The sequence below is a fragment of the Calliphora vicina genome, chromosome 1, assembly GCF_958450345.1.
Source record: "Calliphora vicina chromosome 1, idCalVici1.1, whole genome shotgun sequence".
Classification (NCBI taxonomy): Eukaryota; Metazoa; Arthropoda; class Insecta; order Diptera; family Calliphoridae; genus Calliphora; species Calliphora vicina.
Window position 1 is genome coordinate 132,147,984 of NC_088780.1, and position 19,875 is coordinate 132,167,858.

Here is a 19,875-nt window from a genome sequence, read left to right on the forward strand (position 1 = left end):
TTCTTGGAATGACCCATAAAACAAGAATTGCGATGCGCCTTGGATGCATAGTGTATTTTATAATATGAATTGGAGCCATACTTTGCTCTGAAAACCAAACCCAACCCATAATATTGACGCCGCCAAACTTCACTGTCTTATTTGTATACTTGGAGCCGAATCTCTTTCCCTTCGGCCGTCTCACACATGTTTTTTTATCACAGCGTTTTAAATGGTAATTGGATTCATGTGAAAAGAGAACATTATTCTATTTCTATATCGATCAGTTGAAATGTTCCATTGGAAAATTGTATATAAGCAGTACAGTTTGTTTAGAAATAATAAGTTTTTTCACTCGGGGCGAAAGCAACCAAGACCAGCTTCATTTGCACTTGGACTAACTGTTCGAGAACAACCCAGCGGGAAAAAGATGCAGAAAAGAGCCTTATTTTGTAGTCTTCCTTCTTGTTGAAGTTTAAAAGTTACCATCTAAATTCAAATTTTATTTTACTAGTCCTAATGACAATAAATTTACAGTTTTGGGCAACATTATTAAAAAACCTAACTCTATTAATAATAAATAAAAAAAAAATAAACAATAAATTAAATGGAGAAAAACTGCGTTTTCAGTTTTTCATTTCGTAATCCTGTTTGCTTTTAAAAGGAAAATTTTCAGAGGAGTACATTTTTAAAAAAATGTTTTAAAATACTTCTGATCATCCTACTATATCGAATTTGGTGTCAAATGATCAAGAAGAGTTGTAAAATATTTCGTATTATTTTCATTTTATCCTGTAAGGATCAAAAGATGTCATAATGTCCTCTCAAATTTTTATCCTTGAATATCCTTTTAGATTTCCAATAATTTTTTCTTAAAAAAAATATTGAGTTAAAGATCCAAATATTGAATACCACATACCAAAATTTCATCCTTCTAGCTTAACTACTTAAGTGTTAAAAAATATTTTAAATTTGAATTATTTGATTTTTTATATTTTATTTTAATATTTCATTCGAAAAAAATATAACAAAATCCGTTGTGAAAAGCAACGACGAAGACTTTTTAATAAACAAGTAAAATGGTATGGTGGGACCTTATGATACCCTACACCGGGTATATGATTATAAAGAGTTTTCTTTTGATATGAAACTTATTTGTGTTGAATCTTATTTGAATACACACATTTTCGGTAGTGGGCCTTATGGACCAATCGTCACAAAATTTGGTGGGATGAATTGCGAATATATGAAACATATTTGTGTTGAATTTTGTTTGGATACTGACATATTTCAGATATTTATGTATATTAATGACATTTTCGAGAATGTGGCTTATATGGGAGCTATGGAATATTGTTAACCGATCGTCACGAAATTTGATCGTTAGAGCTCGGCTTACATAAAACTTAATTGTGCTAAATTTGGTTTGAATATGTTTATAATTAAGATATTTATGAGAGCTTAACTATTTTCAAATAGGCCAATTGTATGGGGGCTACAATAAATAATGGGCTGATTCTAACCAAATTCAATAGCCTTTGTCCTTGGGGCAATATAAAGGTTTGTGCCAAATTTTGTCGAATTATCTTTAAACCTGCGACCTGTAGTTTGATTACAAGGTTTACATGGATGGACGGACATCGCTTCGTCAACTCAGAAAGACATCCTGAGCAGATTGGTATACTTTGAGGTGGGTGTTTTATTTTACTAGTCCTTATGACAATAAATTTACAGTTGTGGGCAACATTAGAAAAAAACCTAACTCAATTAACATTTATTAAAAGTCTATCTTGAGTATATTATAATTAAACTAGAATTTGAACATTTGAAATCAGTATTTAATTAGGTGTCAGTAAATATAACAAAATAATCATTGGCACTAAATCTCCAAAATCTCCAAAATTCTATTTAAAGTCATAAAAAAACTACATGTGTACGTACATACATATGTTTTAAAGCATAACCTTATACATTTATAGACCTAATAAAACTATTTATTGATTTTATTTTATTTAAATTTTACTTATTATTCACCCACAAAAAAATCCTCCGACTAAAAACTACTTTTATATTTAAATAAATATGCTCATAACATCCTTTAATAACCTTTAGAGACCCAAAAAAAAAAAAAACTAAACGAAATAGAAACAGCCAAAAGTAAAAGACTAAAGTAAAGGTTTACAGGATAATGTAACAAAAGTACTAAGTGATGTCTGTGTCTCGCAAAAGTGACGCCAAAGAAAAAGTTTATTTTTTTTTTCAAAGTCCAACTCTTTTTAACTAAAATGTTCTTCTCCCTTACCCGCTTAAAGCAACTAAAAGTAAAGTTATGATTTTATTCGTTTTTTTTTCGAAGGAAGCAACAACACCCTCACTTCATATGCACAAAATAACTACAGCATCCTTTTTTCTTCTATTTTTTTTATATTTTTATATAGGACTAGGAGAAGTAGTTGGTAGTTGTGGGGTTAAAACACACGTTGATAAATGGCGCCAATAAGGCGTAATCACTAGCAGATATAGTAAGAACAAAAAAAAAAAAAAGAACGTCATCAGCGTTGTAAGGTTTTTAGGAAATACGTAACGAACATTTTATGGTAAAGAAAACTTTTGTTGAAATTGACTGTTCATCGGGTTTTCCACACGTTTGTATCTGTTTCTAGTTTTGTGTATTTTATTTGCAATTTTTACTTTTAATATGGGTACGGCGGTACTAAGTAACGTATTTGCAACAGACCTCAAAGAATTGAGAAATTTTCAATACACTAGCTAGATTTTCTCAAATTAGAAACCAGGTCACCTATTTTCTAAGGTCATCATTGAAAAGACTATTCTGATTTATTACTGTAGAGTTTCTTGTTAGGTTGTAACCGAAACCTCAGTTTTTCATGGCATAAAACCTAAACGAAAAACGACAATTATTCATAGGTTTTATTATTTTTGAACTAATTTCTGCAGAAAATTTCCAAAAAAATATAAATCTACAAAACAAGCTTTTTATTATAATATAATGCAATTTTAAAAATGCTCATAGATTTGGATGGTAAAATTGAAAATTATTAAATATGTTTGGTTTCTATATCATAATATTTATTGAACAAGCTCAAAACCAAAACCGCGGTTTTGAAATTTTTGGTTTTTTGGAAACTCTATTAACTGATCCCACTTTCTACAAATTCTTGCAATTAAAACAATATTATACATTTTTATTAATGGGTGTATGACTTAAAAATGCGGGCCATTGTTAGCTATGACCTTTTCCCATCATTCTGACAACATATGGATTCCGAGCCAAAAGAACCTCCTATCTTTTGAGACCAATCAAGCCAATATCGGATACTCTCTTCCATAGTGAAGCGTATCCCAGAGAGAGCATTTCGCATCGATCGAAACAAATAATAGTCGGACGGGGCACGGTCTGTACTATAAAGCGGGTAAGGCAAAATGTCCCAATCACTTAATTTTAAATATTTTTTAACAGATATTGCAACAAGTGGCCGAGCGTAGTCATTATGGAAAATTACGGTTTCATATCTGACCGCATATCCTGGGCGTTTTAAGGCCACTGCTCGCTTCGAACGAATCAGTTGCATTCGGTACAGGCTCCCTACGATGGTATGGTCTGAGATTACCTTAGTGCCATGGATATTTGGCTTTGGGTTACGCATTGGGTTATCGTAATGGATCCAGTAATGATAATAGCATCATTTCAGGCATGCAAAATTGTCTTTCAAGGTCTCTCGGCTTCAATTCGTATGGTATCCAATTTGCCTGCTTGTATCCCAGCAAATACAGAGAATACCTTAGCTCCATGGATATTTTACTTTGGTGTCGATTATCTTACGCATTGGGTTATCTATCGTTTTTTCATCGCTAGTAATGATCATTTCGGGCATGCAAAATCGTCTTTCAAGGTCTCTCGTCTTTAATTCGTATGGTATCCAATTTGCGTGCTTGTATCCCACCAAATACAGAGAATACCTTAGCGCCATGGATATTTGTCTTTGGTGTCGATTATCATACGTATTGGGTTATCGTTTTTTCATCGCTAGTAATGATCATTTCGGGCATGTAAAATCGTCTTTCAAGGTCTCTCGTCTTTAATTCGTATGGTATCCAATTTGCGTTCTTGTATCCCACCAAATACAGAGAATACCTTAGCGCCATGGATATTTGTCTTTGGTGTCGATTATCATACGTATTGGGTTATCGTTTTTTCATCGCTAGTAATGATCATTTCGGGCATGCAAAATCGTCTTTCAAGGTCTCTCGTCTTTAATTCGTATGGTACCTGCTGCTCGCAAACTCTTTGAAATTGCTGCTTGAGTAGCTCCCAATGATTTTACAAGCTTTTGTTGAGTTTAACAACAATCTTCATGGAGTAATTCCTCCAATTCTTGGTCTTTAAACTTTTTTGGTTGGCATAATCTTCCGTGTCAATATCACCACTTCTGAACAGAACAAACCTTCTCTTGCACGTTGAAATCGATAGAAAACATTCACCACCTTACAGCAATTGGTGTGCTTCAGCGGCAAATTAAAGAAGTAAAGCCAAACTTCCAGCATATGAAGCTTTGTTGGCACGAAATTTGATATTTTCGAAGCAATAAAAAACAAAGTTTTACACTATAATGTTCAATAACTAAGTGAGAATATATGACAGATCGTAATGGATCCCTTCAAAATTACATATTTTTAAGTCATATTACCAATACAAATTATGATAAACTTTTATTTTAGAAATTAATCAGCCTAACTACAAAAGCCTTAAAGTCGATTTTAAGTCCATAAAGTTGACTATTATTTTAAATTTCGTACCAAATAAAAACAAAAGTTCTATTTTAAAATAAAGTCGACTTTAACAAAAATTAACTTTAAAATTTCTTTCATAGTTAAGGCCCTAACTTTTTTTAATTTTTTGAAATTTATTTATTTTTATTTACATTCATTGAAAAATATTTTCATTTATTTGAATGTTTTGAAACTTTTTTCAAATAAAAACAAAAGTTCTATTTTAAAATAAAGTCGACTTTAACAAAAATTAAATTTCTTTCATAGTTAGGGTGAATAAGTTTTTTATTAATTCGAAAAAGCGATACTAGTTTTCTTGATACAATTCTTCTGTACGTGTGTTAGTAACTGAACTCCTCCTTAACGGCTGGGCCGATTTCGATGAAATTTGTTGTGTGTGTTTGAGTGGGTCCCTGGATGGTTTAGATTCACAATTAACCCATATAGGAACAATGGGCTTGGCAACTCCCATACAAAGTAAAAATATTTTATTGCATATCTGGAGTACTATTATAGTGGGAGTCTTCAAACTTTGTATGGGCTATAGCAGAACAACATTTGCCGGGACAGCTAGTTTATTTATATAAATTCTCTATTTATAATCACTCAGAAATTGTACGTGATCTAGGTTATCTAGAGATCGTAAACAATCATAATATTTCAAGAAAATTATTTATATTGAAACTCCAAACGTTTGTAGCTTTTCTCGGAATCCCATCGATTAAAGATCCTCGTGGTTTTAAATTGTTTTTGATATCATTAAACACTTTTATTGAGGTAGCTTTTAACAATAGTCCAATATTTTCATTTACCTGAGTTCATTTAACCTGAGATATTGCCTTTAGTGTTAGAATACTCATATTTTTGTTCTTACACCACCCAAGAAAGAGATATACATATCTTCAGGTCTGGTATAATCTAGGCCAGAAGCAGATACATTTTGTTGGTTTATGAAATTTAAAATTTTTATTTAGCATCAGCAACATGAAATCTCTAAGACCTAGAGGCTGCAATGCAAACGTTTCGTTGTGCATTTAAAGAAGAAGTATTTTTTTTCAGGAATACAAGTGTAAGTGCCATTATGATACCATGAATCTACTTCAAAAATATCTGTCTTTGAAGACAGCAGGTACCCTGATACTTTCTTTAGTCCATTTGCAAGCTCGTTTAGAATTTAAAGATTAATTTCCAATTTGTTTAGTTCCTCCACTGTCTATTGTTTTAAATTTGGAATTGTGACCTTATTCATCAAACAATTTGTAGGTTGGAAAATTGTGTTTTTGAAAGCTAGGAATTAGTTCCAAGGTTTTTTTGCCATCATTTCTAAATTGTTTCAGTGCTTAATTTGGACTAACTTAATCTTAATTTTTCTACACTTTCTAGTCCTACTATGGACTTACATTTCCATCATTGAACTGCTTTTAGGTTGAAGAATATTTTATAATTTTGTCAGTAACCCCGTATGAAAAGGCTATGTGGAAAAAAGCGCTAATGTAAGGTGGTTTTCAAACACATACACACATATCATCACTCACACATACCAAACCTTCTGTATCCGTTTATTTTTATGACTGTTACAGTTTTCTTTTTTATAGATTTTCCATCTATCCATCCCGTCCGTCTGTTAGGAGAATGAGTGAATATCAACTGGCATGGTGGAATAAAAATTTTGCTTTTGCAACATATTTATGACTGCGTGTTATAAAATATGAATTGACAGTTTAAGTGATGATGGTTTTGTACGGCTGTGTTATTGGTATTTGCCGGCAGTGAGTTGAGTGAGCTGTAGAAAGATGTATTTTAAAGATATACAAACGTTAAATGAAGGCTGCTGATGTAGCGTCTTAGGTTGTTTAAAGCCAACAAAGCCAACATCCAATTAGTATGGTTTTTCCTATATAGAGTTTTTCCATTTTCTCTTACGAATATGTAACCATCAGTAAAGAAACGACTATAAAACTGTCGTCAGACAATTGAATGGCATTTAAGTTGAGTATGAGTATAATTTCATAAAGGAAGTCTTGTGTTCTATATCTTGGATTTTTCATAACTAACTATAAGTTATTATATGAGTTCTTTGTCTTTTATTTCGTGGTACATACACACTTTATTGAATTCTATTCATGCCACTGCCACTGCTTACAAATCGTTACATCAACATTGATCTTATAAGCAGAGAAATGGGGAAACACACACACAAATATTGTTATGGGGTTGAATTTTTATTTTTTGGATTGGGTTGTGCAAATTTTGCAAAAATGAAATCATGTTGTAGAGTAAAAAGAATTGGCATTGTCAAGCATAATAATTGTAAACGCGACAAGTGATTTGTGTTTGATTTTATCAATATCGATTTCGCAATTTAAACATAAATTTTAAAACAGACAAGTGTGAGTCTAGTCAACTAGCTAAAAGTAATATTATTAAACTAATAAAATCCAAAAGGAAAACTTAAATTTTGTAATAATTTGAATTATTTTCTTTTCTATCTTTACAGAACTCAATTAGACATAATCTCTCTTTACATAATCGTTTTATGCGTGTTCAAAATGAGGGCACTGGCAAATCATCCTGGTGGATGTTGAATCCTGACGCCAAGCAGGGTAAATCAGTGCGTAGACGTGCTGCCTCAATGGAAACGTCACGTTATGAGAAACGTCGGGGGCGTGCCAAAAAGCGTGTCGAAGCTTTGCGTCAAGCTGGTGTTACCACCGGTCTCAATGATAATACACCCTCGCCCAGCAGTAGTATAAGTGAGGGTTTGGATCATTTTCCTGAAAGTCCGTTGCATAGGTAACTATTTAATGCTAAAGTAGTTATAGCTCTAACGAACATAATGTTAATATAACTTATTTTTTAATTAAATTATAAATTTTTTAGTAGTAGTTTGCTTTGATTTACATATTAGTTTTCAAAAAAATTATTTTTTTAAAAACTTTCTTATTTCTGCTAATAAATAATCACCTTAGTTTTAATGATTATTGACAAAAATTATATAAAAAGTAGTTGCAAACTGTAGCTTAGTAGTAGATTTAAAAAAAAAATCTTAAAATGTTTTCACTTGCTTGATAAATTAGCTGAAAATTTTGATTGCTTTTAAACAAAATTTAATTTTTTTCTTATTTCTAAACAAAGTGCATTTTAATATATTTATAAGTTTATTATTTTTTTAAACAAATTAAAAGATTAACTTTAAATATGCAAATTAGCTGAGAAAAGAATTTAGAAACTATTGCGCCAACATTATCTAAATATTGATAACAGCTTGAAGTAATGTTATGTTAGATATTTTTTTGTGATCGTTAAATTATGCCATCACCACGACCTTTCAATATTATTTTCATATAACATTGAGTTTTTTTTTCGATAATGAACTATAAGGTTTACTTTTGTTTAGTTTTGTACTCATATACTTACATAGATCCATTAGTCTTTGCCTGACGCGTTCTTAAAACTGCCACATTTTTGTAACGACCAATCTACAAGAACTTTTTTTAGTGATCGTCAAATTATGTGTTATTTTGAAGTTTTCTATTACACGAACTAACTTTTGAGGATCTTAATGTTGGCTTCTGGGGACTAAGCCACCAACTGACAAGTTTTCAATGATCTAGTTTATTGAGTTGTCCATTTTTTTAAATTTCTTTAATTATAGGAAAAATAATGATCGTCCCACAATTATTGCTTTTAAACAGCTTCCTTTATCTTTATATGTCTAAATGGTAAGATAATGTCAGTGAGAGCTTCAAAAATTTCCATATAAAGTCTTTCCGGTCTTTTAAACCAAGAAAGTGAGCTATATTCGTCTGTGCCGAATCTTATATACCCTTCACCAAATTATACTTTAAATATTTTTATGAAAAAAAAAATTTAAAAAAAAATTTTTAGTTTTTTTTTAAATTTTTTGTTTTTGAAATTTATTAGCTAAAAAAATTTTAAGACACAATTTTTTTTATTTTTTTTTTAAATTTTTTAGAAATTTTTGGTTTTTCAAATTTATTAGTGAAAAAAATTTTATAAGAAAAATTTTTTTTTGGTGAAAAATAAATTGGGGTTAAAAACTAAATTTACAGGAATTGACCAATTGTAGGTCTGACTTTCTATGGCCTTTTATATACGCCGTTGCAAAGGTCTTTGAAATATCTATCACTAAATATCCATATTGTCTATATTAATGACTTAGTAATCTTTAGATATAGATCAAAAATAGGTAAACAAATCGAGGTTGTCCTGTTTTTTTCCTTATATCTCAGCCATTTATGGGCCTATTTTCCCGATTTTAAATAGCAACCGAACCGGGTCTATAGTGGACATATTGATGTATGAATCACGTATGGGAGCTACGGAAAGTTGATTTCAACATTCAGTTGGACATGGCTATATCGACCCCACTATCTATAACGATCCAGAACATATATACTTTGTGGGGTTTCAAATGAAAAATGTAAAAACTACAAGATGAATAAAAAATTTATATATACCCTTGCCACCCATGCACTGTGGTTCCAAATCAAAATCTAGTTGGACAAAATTATGAAAATCGGTATCTTCAGAATTTGGAAAAACTAAGTTTTTGCGGAAGCTGACAATCTGCTCTCCTCCAATACAAATGGTTTTTTTATACCCTTCAGCTTCGTGAGAAGGGTATATATAAGTTTGTCATTCCGTTTGTAATTTCTACATTTTTCATTTCCGACCCTATAAAGTATATATATTCTGGATCCTTATAGATAGCGGAGTCGATTAAGCCATGTCCGTCTGTCTGTCTGTCTGTCTGTCTGTCTGTCTGTCTGTCTGTCTGTCTGTCCGTCTGTCTGTCTGTCTGTCTGTTGAAATCAGTTTTCTGAAGACCCCAGATATCTTCGGGATCCAAATCTTCAATAATTCGGTCAGACATGCTTTCGAGAATTTTGCTATTTAAAATCAGCAAAATCGGTCCACAAATGGCTGAGATATGAGGAAAAAACCAAGACAACCTCTATTTTTGACCTATTTTTTACCTATATCTGGATTACTAAGACATTAATATAGACAATATGGATATCTAATGATAGATATTTCAAAGACATTTGCAACGACGTATATAAGACCATAGTAAGTAAGTTGGACCAACAATGGGTCAAAATCGGGAAAAAAATTTTGAACCCGAATTTTTTTTTTTTAAAAAAAAAAAATTGAAAAAACAAAAAAAAAATTTTAAAATTTAAAAAAAAAAAATTTTAAATTTAAAAAAAAAAAAATTTTAAATTTAAAAAAAAAAATAATTAAATTTAAAATAACAATCGAAAAATTTTTTTTTTCAAAAAATTCAAAAAACAACTGGAAAAAAATTAAATTTTGTTTACCTAAAAATATTTAAAATTTTGAAGTATAATTTGGTGAAGGGTATATAAGATTCGGCACAGCCGAATATAGCACTCTTACTTGTTTTAATTTAATTTCGTTTTCTCGATAGAAGCGCCAGAAGTTCAACAAATTTTGAATCATATTTTCATTAATTTTTTTTAATATTTTACTGCTTTACTAAATTAGATATATCTCAATGGTTTTACCATATAGAAATTGATACTTCAAAACATAGATAAACATTGATATAGGCTTGAGTGGCATGAGTGGCAAGGGTATATATAAGTTTGTCATTCCGTTTGTAATTTCTACATTTTTCATTTGCGACCCCACAAAGTATATATATTCTGAATCGTTATAGATAGCGGAGTCGATATAGCCATGTCCGTCTGTGTGTTGACATCAACTTTCTGAAGCCCCCAAATAACTTACATACATGAATGATACATCAATATCTCCGAAATTCCGGCTCGGTTGCTATTTAAAATCGAGAAAATCGGTCCACAAATGGCTGAGATATAAGGAAAAAACCAGGACAACCTCGATTTTTGACCTATTTTTGACTCATATCTGGATTACTAAATCATTAATATAGACAATATGGATATCTTATGATAGATATTTCAAAGACCTATGCAACGACGTATATAAGACCATAGTAAGTTGGACCTACAATGGGTCAAAATCGAAAAAATATTTTTTAACTCGAATTTTTTTTTTCACCAAAATTTAAATAAAAATTTTAAAATTTAAAAAAAATTTTAAAAAAATTTAAAAAACAATTTCGAAAAAACAACTGGAAAAAAATTTAAATTTTGTTTACCTAAAAATATTTAAAATTTTTATTTTAAATAATAATTTGGTGAAGGGTATATATATATATACCTCTCTTATATATATAGCTCTCTTATTTGTTTTTTCTAAGAATGTTATATAGCTTGCCAAAAGAAAGACCGCCGAAGCCCGTCCAATGACTATATACATCATTTAAAGAAACTTCTGGGGAATGTCTTTGTAAAAAAATTGTAGCCGCCAGCACCCGCCGAAATACTTTTTGGAATCGGCGATACCAATTCTATATAAATAGATCGCCAAATAATTTTGTCCACCTAGATTTTGATTTGGAACCACAGTGTCATGGTGAAGTGTATACAAATATAACCAATACTATTAAATTCGAAACATCAGAATAGGGCTTCAATACCAAAAGTTGAATATAGTTGGTCTACATACGGCTGCATCGACATTACTAGAATTGTTGGTCCAAGAAGAATCACATACATCCACAAAAAATCTAGAACAGAGTTCATTTCAGCAAAAGTTTGAGTTATTGAGCGCTTTAGTCGATATTCATTCGACATTGAGGGCACTCTGTATACCATATATTGATAATAATTTGGTTGATTAAATGTTCTCGATATTAATTAATTATATTTCTGTTGTTGGAACTGTAAAATCTATCGATTTCTTCTGATATATCTGTGTTTACAAAAGTTGATCCCCATCTAATAAATTGTTGCAAAACAGAATAGAAATGCCAATGAATTTTGCTGAAACAACAATTCGGAAGTTCCACAGATGAGAAAATCTTTGCGAAATGCAAGAAGTCGTTACTAAGCTAAGCCGCTTTTTGATACATCCGAGAGGAGAAAACCTTTGAGCTGAGCTTTAGATGAAATAACTCCCAAAAAATTAAATAACCGTCAAGAAAATTTCATTGTGACTCTTTTCATTTGGGAGTTTTTCAGAATGAGTACGGATGAGAAAAAACGTGACAGGCGTAGAGCAAAATTGTAATCTACACAAAATTCTAAGAAAATTTCCAAAAGAAAGTATGGGTCTAAAATTAAAACCTAGCTCCCGCCGAGAGACATAAAGATTTAAGATTTAACTCTGCTACAAAATAACACATTTTTATATGAAAGCCCATTTCTTTTTGCACAGTGTTTTACAGACAATTTTATGTAGACAAAAATGAGACATTCCTTGTTAAAATCGGTTTATATTTGCAAATGTTATTAAATTTTGTCCAAAAAAGTTCGAAAAAATTTACCTGGTAAATTAAAAATTGTACTAATCAGCCTTATCATGTAAGGCGTAGTCGTTTTACGACAACGACAGTTTCGTACTAGATTAAAGAAATTATTCAACCTGTTTCATTAATCCAGTACGAAACTGTCGTTGTCGTAAAACGACTACGCCTTACATGATAAGGCTGAATATTTTTTTGTTTGTTTTTTTTTATTCATATGCGCTGGGTTAGAAAATACTAAAAAGGTGTTAATGAAAAGTTGAATAACTTTTACAATTTTTATCCGATTTAAATAGTTAGAACTATGTTTTGTTAAGAACTAAATTTCCTTTATACATTGGTATACATTTTTATAAACTTTTATATCAAAATAAGAAATGAGAAGCGACTAAAATCAAAATTTCTTAACTGTGGATCAAAAACTTATTTTACTTTGGATGATTAAAAAAAAAATCAGTTTTATTTGACGCTGTTTGATCTAACAAAATACTTGTAAGAATAATCAACGTCAAACAAATTTGTGGCAAAAACAAGTAGTTACGCTGTTTTGAGTAAATATTTGCCATGTGTGACCTTCCTTACCTTATTTAAGATTACTGAACAGACCAAAACAATTTTCCTTTTCTTTGTCTGTGAATCCAGTGAACTTTCGCTCCATAATAGAAATATTTTAATTTTATTTCCAAAATTTTCCAATAATTACTATTTGCTTCAAATTCTATGTAGTTTAGCTTTAAAAATTCGTTACAAAAAATATTTGGCATGATAATAATAATTATAAAAAAGTTACCACTAGCAGCAACTAATAAAATACATAATTTTAGTTTATTAAAAGTTAAAAAAATTATTTTCTTTAAAATTAAATTGTTTGTTTTAGTTTAAAATAAAAAAAATTTATTTTATTTACATTTTCTTTTATTTTATTTTTTTTTAACAAAAATGAACATTTTCATTTAAAAATCACCTAAACATAATCGTAGTGGTTTTCCCATATCGCCGGACTTTCGTCAACGTGCTTCATCGAATGCTAGTTCCTGTGGACGTTTAAGTCCAAGACAAACTGTTGTTGGTTTAGAATTTGAATGGGGCTTTGCGTCTGATTATCAAAATTCAGCACCAGCTGCTACCATGGATAAATTGGCTGGTTCAATGGCCGAAGAATTGACACTACAAAAGGACCTACTGCAACAGCAGCAACAACAGCAACAGCAACAAGGGTCAGTTTTAATTTTATATTTTATGTTTCCTTGTTTAATATTTTAATTAATTTATGATTTTATTTTAATTCAAAAAAACATTTAAATTTCATACTTTTTAATTTCAAATATCAAATTCAAAAGCATGTAGCTCTCTTCTTTTAGTGGCATGTTAAATAAATGTTTGTAGTTGAAATGAAAATGTAATAGTTCCTTATTTTGTTAAACAAATACTACTCTTAACTGTAGCTCAGATAAATAAAGTCTAGTTTTGTTTGTTGTTTTTTTAATCTCTTTGAAACCAAACGATCATACGGTTGGCACAGATTTAGTGCAGGCTCGGGCATGCCCACTCAACCACCACCACCATATCCTACCAATACACAACAACAAACCTACTCGCTTAATGGACACATCTCACAGGGCTACAGCAATTTACCAACTCAGCAGTGTATGTTGCATCGTTCATTAACCTGCACCTGTTTGCATTCAACACGTGAGGTAAGTGCCAATTACTTGACATTTGAATTCTCAACTAGTTACAAAAGTAAAGAAATATTTAATTTATTTAATTTTGTTTTAGGGTCTCTCTCCAAATTCAGTAACAACCATGTCACCCGCCTATCAAAATAGTGAACCATCATCGGATTCCTTAAATACCTACACAAATGTTGTCATAGATGCTCAGTCAGGGGTAACGTCAGACAATAGTGGTTCTAATGTCTTAATGGTACAACAGCAACAACAGCAGCAGCAACAGTTGCAGCAACAGCAACAACAACAACAGACACAACAACTTAGCTCAAATTTAGAAGGTAAATATGATATAGAAAAATTAATGTAGACAACAATTATCTTTACACTCATCGACTTTACCTTAGTTTTCTCTGTCAACTCCTTTATAGTCTAAGGATGTGTAGTGTTTTGATTTTAACCTGTTGTTATTTTTGTTGAATTTTTAATTTTGTTGTCATTGTTTTTATCTTTCTTTCGGCTGGTTTATCATCAGCAATTCCTGCCACATTTCATCTCATCATCTCATAGTAAAATCTGTTGAAATGTTGCATATTATTACAATATTAATTGCTGTTTTTCTTTATTTTCAGATAATAATTGCGCATCAACTTTAATAGGACAATATTTGGGTGCATTAAACAATGAGCAAGCACCAATTGACGAATTTAATATTGAAAATTTTCAAGGTGGTTTAGAGTGCAATATTGAAGAGGTAAGATATTTATAAATAAATAAAGTGAACTCAAAATAAATTTCTAGTACATACAGTGGTGGCCACCAATTTAAGACAAATACTTGAATTTTTTTCATCAACTGAATTTTAAGTGCGTTAGAGCCAAAATAAAAGGACCTCTAAGGATATGCAATTTATTATTAATGTTTCTAGTTTCTCAAAAATGTTTGGAAAAATCGGTAAAACATATTTGGACAAAGATATGTGGAAATACGTTGACCCACCTCAGCGAACATCCGCTGTTAATAACATGATATGACCGAAACTAATGGAACTAAAAATACGAAATTTGGTCCGAATATTTTATAATAATAAAAATATAATGATATAAATGTGAGAAAATATGATTATTTAAAAAAAAAAAAATTTGGTCAAGTTGTAGAAAAATCTTATGAGCTCGTGGTGAATATGTATGAATTGATACAGTCGAATAAAACACACTTGTGTGTTAAAACAGTCCTCATGCATACATATTTGTGGAAATATTTGAAAAAATAATTGACAATTACATGGAATTTAGCAACCAATTTTTGTCTTAATTACCTGGCCACCACTGTATATAGTCGACATTCTTTGATCTTCTTATAGTCAACCTTTTGACTTTTTTTCAGGGAAAAACAGATTGTTCGAAAATCGATTTTAGAATCTAATTGCTTAGAAAATGTGAAAATAAATGAGAATATTACTTCTTAATGCCTAAATTTTTAGCTTATAATTGTGATGTTGAATGAATGATAAATTCCTATTAACAAATACTCTCGTCTGATTGAATAATTTGTGGACAAAGCTGGTGTTTGTTCGTAATCGATAAATTCTTAAACAAAACTTTACATAAACAAAAATTTATGTACACATTTCTAATGATTTTGAGCAGTATTTCTTTTTGTCCGATAGATGACGCCATAGTTTTAAATTGTTTTCAATTTAGAGGACAGGAGGGAGGAAATCTGCTAAAATTAGGTACCATTAAAAATATATACTAAGAACTCACGGGAAATTTCATAATGATGCACAGTGGGTTCGATGGTACCCAAAGTGACGATTAATTAATAGAAGCCGTAAGCACATAAAATAATTTTTTTTAGAAAAAAAAAAAAGTTTTAACCCGTTAGCGCATTATTGTTTAATGGAAAAAAAGACCTTAGTTCACAATTTATGCTGTTACTTTGGACCACACGGTGGTCAATTCCGGCCAAAAATACATAACTTCTTTATTTCTTCATAAAAATGTTTGAAATTTTGTATTTATATTAAGATTAACATAACCGATCGATCGATAAATATTTCGATTTTCAAATACAGGGTTTGGCCAAAAAAGCATGGACGTTCTAAAAGTATCAAAAAAATTGCATGTAAGTGGCTGAAATTTAGTCCAAAAATAAAGAATAAAATATGTAATCGAAAAAAAATTCGTCATTCAAATTTCGGTTTGGCCAAACAATCATGGACGTTTTAAAAGCATCGAAAAAATTAGGTTATTCATGTAAATGCCTAAAATTTAGTCCAAAAATGAAGAATAGCATAAGTGATTGAAAAAATGGTCGTACAAATTTCGGAAAACAATCATGGACGTTTTGAAATTATCGGAAAAGTTAGATTATTCATGTAAAATTTTAAATTTGGTGTAAATTTAAGAAAACCACACTAGATCCGTCGCAAAAAATATTAGAAATTGCATACAGAAGTTGGCCAAATAAACATTGACGTTATAAAAGCATCGAAAAAAGTATGTAATTTTTGTACATGGCTTAAATTAGGTTTATAATTAAAAATAACATAAATAATCCATTGAAAAAATTTCAACATACAAATACATGGTTTGGCCAATTCAGCATAGACGTAAATAACTCTCAAACTTACATAATTTTTGAAATTGACCAAAAAAATTTGTAAAATATGAAGGCACTGAAATCGTTCTGGTTATTGGAATGGCAGATAATAGCAGCTGAAATTTATAGTACTTACTCAAGATGTAATTTACACTTAACCTCTAATAGCCCCATTTAATTTGTTCTGGCTTTCAAACTTTTTTTTAATTTAGTTTCTATAGATTTAAAACTAGTTCCTAATCACTTCACTTTTATATAAAAATAACACGCAAAAACTACTTAATAACTACATGGAATGCTAACTATTTTATAAAAACATGTGCTAATTTGCAAAAAAAAAACCACAGGATACTTCGATTCAGAAGTAAAAAAATCACATTTTTATAATATAAAAATGCCAAGAAAAAACCTTTGACTTTACAGCTCTATAAATGGCCACATAGTTACTTTATAGCCAAAATAATAATGATACTTTATAATTTCAAGTGTTAAGAAAAATTTACCATCAAAATTTTATAAAAATATTTTTAAGATATTTTTACAAATAAAGCTTGAGTGTCTGTAATTCACTCTATAGTTTGATTTTTATAATAGCTTTAGTTTTCTAAAGCCTTTTGGGAAAAGGTTTCCTGATGATCTGGCCTAAGCAATCAGTGAAATGCGCATAGCAACTAGCTTATCCCCCTAGCTTTAGCACAATTCTGACTATAATATCCAATTTTTGTTTTACACAAAATTTTAAATCCATAAAAACACAGCATTTTAGAAATGTTGTTTTACACAAAATTGTATAAATGTACAAATTTTTTCAAACAAGTCACACAGGAGAATATTATAATTTTTTAGTAATGAATAATCATAAATACTTAAAAACATAACATTTTAGAAAAAATTATTATTTTTTTTCGAAACATTGAAGAAATAGCTATCTAAACTATTTGGGACACATTTTTCTATGAACAATAGGTAATAAGTTACATGGATAAGAAGAAACATCTGCTTGGCCAAAATGTCAAATTTTGATCCCCTCTAACTCAGAGAGTTCTCCACCGATCTTGTTGAAAAATAGTGTCTGAATTACTAAGCAACAGAACTAACCTTGGTGCAAATACACGATCGGAAGACATCGATTTCAAAAGTTTGTTCACTTGAAATGAAATCCCCAATATTTAGTATAAATTTAATTCAAAGTCTAATTTTTATTTTTCACAAAATTTAGTAAATATAAAATTTTTTTCAAAAAAAGTCACAAAAGAGAATATTATAAATTTTTGTTATGAATAATCAAAATACATAAAAACACAGCTTTAAAAAAATAAAAGAAATTTTGTTTTAACCTGTTAGGCGTTTTTTGTTTTTCGTAAAAAACATAATTTTCGCTGTAACTTTGAAATCAAAATAAATTTAAAGAATAAGTTAATATGTAGTATGTATTCCTATTAGTATAAATTTGTGTCCAGCTTTTGCTTTGACTAAATTCAAAAAATGTAAAATTTTTTGTGGAATCTTTGGTTTCGTTTTACCTTTTTAATAAAAAAATATATTAAAATATTTGTATTATGCTGCATTCTCAAATTCACCATAAATATCCCAATTATTATTATCTTCATCATCATTATCATTATCTTCATCGTTGTTATCATTTACTGGTCTTGTTCAATAAATGACAACCAGAGTTTTTACACAGAAATGAAAATAAAAAAAGAGCCGGGCATTGGCTGACTTTTTTTTTAAATATACTTTTCTAAATCCATAAAACTAATTCCAACTTTTACTAACTTAATAGTTGTGGCCCCTTAAATGCGGAAATTATCACTATTTTGGACCTTTATTAAAAAAATTATTAAAAATATTTACACAAAATTTAAAAAAAAAAAAAAAATACTTTAATACCTGATGTTGAAGGTTCCATTATAAAAGATTTACTTTTAATATATTTAACAATAATCGCTTGAATTGTAAAAATTTCCGGTTTTTCAATTTTTTTTAAAAAACAGCAATAATTTGCTAAGAAAGTATACAACCTAGTTGATTGATTTTTACAGCTAGTGATGCAGAATTCTATCTAACTTTTACCCTAACCAAAATTTATTATAAAAATTTTATTTCTAAATTTCAATTAATCGCCACTTTGATAACATTTGAACCCAACGTGCGATGAGACATTGGCAGAAATCTAAGTCGTAAGGCAGATATTCACAACTTGTTGCATTTTTACCAAATGTATAGAAATTGAAAGATGTCAACAGCCATTGTTCTTTCTTACTAACAGTCAAATATCAATTTAAATCAACTCTTCTTTCTATCCTACAGCTAATGCAGCAAGAAATAAATATTGATGGTCTGTTAGACATTAACATCCCGTTGACAGCTGTGAGCAGTAGTACAGGGAGTAACAGTGGTTGTAATACAGGACTAATGGTTGGTGGAAGTACAACAACTACGGCTGCATCAGTTTTAAGCACACAGCAACAACTTAATCAATTGCAGGCACAATTACAGCAGCAACAACAGCAACAGCAGCAGCAACAACAACAACAACATCATCAACAACAACAACAATTGCCATCAATGCTTAACAACAATAACAATACAACAACAATGACAACTGGCATAGAATTGCCAACACAAGCAAACACAGCCAACCTCAATGCCAGAGTACAATATTCGCAACAAAGTGTGGTGACACCGCCCTCTTGGGTCCATTGATATCATCGGGTCGACTACTATTCCCTACAATAGAAACATCGACGGAAAACAAACACACTTAGACACAGCTTGAAGGCAAACATTATGAGAGAAATGAAAAGTTTGAAAATCTATAAAAACCTATACATAACAAAAGAATGTTTTAATCCTGCAACAAGGATTTCAGGACAACATTTCACATATACATGCAACAACATTTAACTGACAACAACAGACAGACAGACAACTGGACCTAAACAGCAAACAAATAATATAAAATATAATTAAATTAAATTTTATATTATTTTGAAAAAAAAAAACATAAAGAAAAACAAAAAAGGAAATTGTATCATACTAAAAAATACCAACATATTTTGCCAAACCTTAGAAGGACATCCAAAACTACTACTACAACAAACAACCAACCAACCTACAATCATCAACTATTAATTTAATTTCACAACAAATTTTCAAAAAAATAGTAACGGTTACTTTAAGGACAATAGTGTAAATAATAAAACCACCAACAACCAACAAAACTCAAAACAACTTTTAACTGTTTGCAACGTTGAAAAATTTATAAACAAAACAAAGTAAGTGAAAATAAAAATTTCGATATTTTTAAATTTAAAATTTAAGATTTTCTAAACGTGTAAGTAAACATTACATGGCTGAGCTTTAGTTTCATTGAATTTAAACTGACATTTATGCATAAATTATGTTAATAATACAATTTTCCTTCAAATGAATTATGAATATGAATGA

At 30.0% G+C, this 19,875-nt stretch overlaps 1 protein-coding gene across 1 annotated transcript in view; it reads left to right on the top strand.

Moving 5' to 3' along the window:
* Positions 1 to 19,875, top strand: part of foxo (forkhead box, sub-group O) — a 161,074-nt gene that overhangs the window by 118,231 nt on the left and 22,968 nt on the right. Inside the window, exons 5-10 of the mRNA XM_065515848.1 lie at positions 7,268 to 7,563; positions 13,129 to 13,365; positions 13,671 to 13,845; positions 13,928 to 14,159; positions 14,451 to 14,572; positions 18,736 to 19,703. Of these exons, the coding sequence (XP_065371920.1) occupies positions 7,268 to 7,563; positions 13,129 to 13,365; positions 13,671 to 13,845; positions 13,928 to 14,159; positions 14,451 to 14,572; positions 18,736 to 19,131 (1,458 nt within the window). The 3' untranslated portion in view covers positions 19,132 to 19,703. The remainder of the gene's footprint in view (positions 1 to 7,267; positions 7,564 to 13,128; positions 13,366 to 13,670; positions 13,846 to 13,927; positions 14,160 to 14,450; positions 14,573 to 18,735; positions 19,704 to 19,875) is intronic.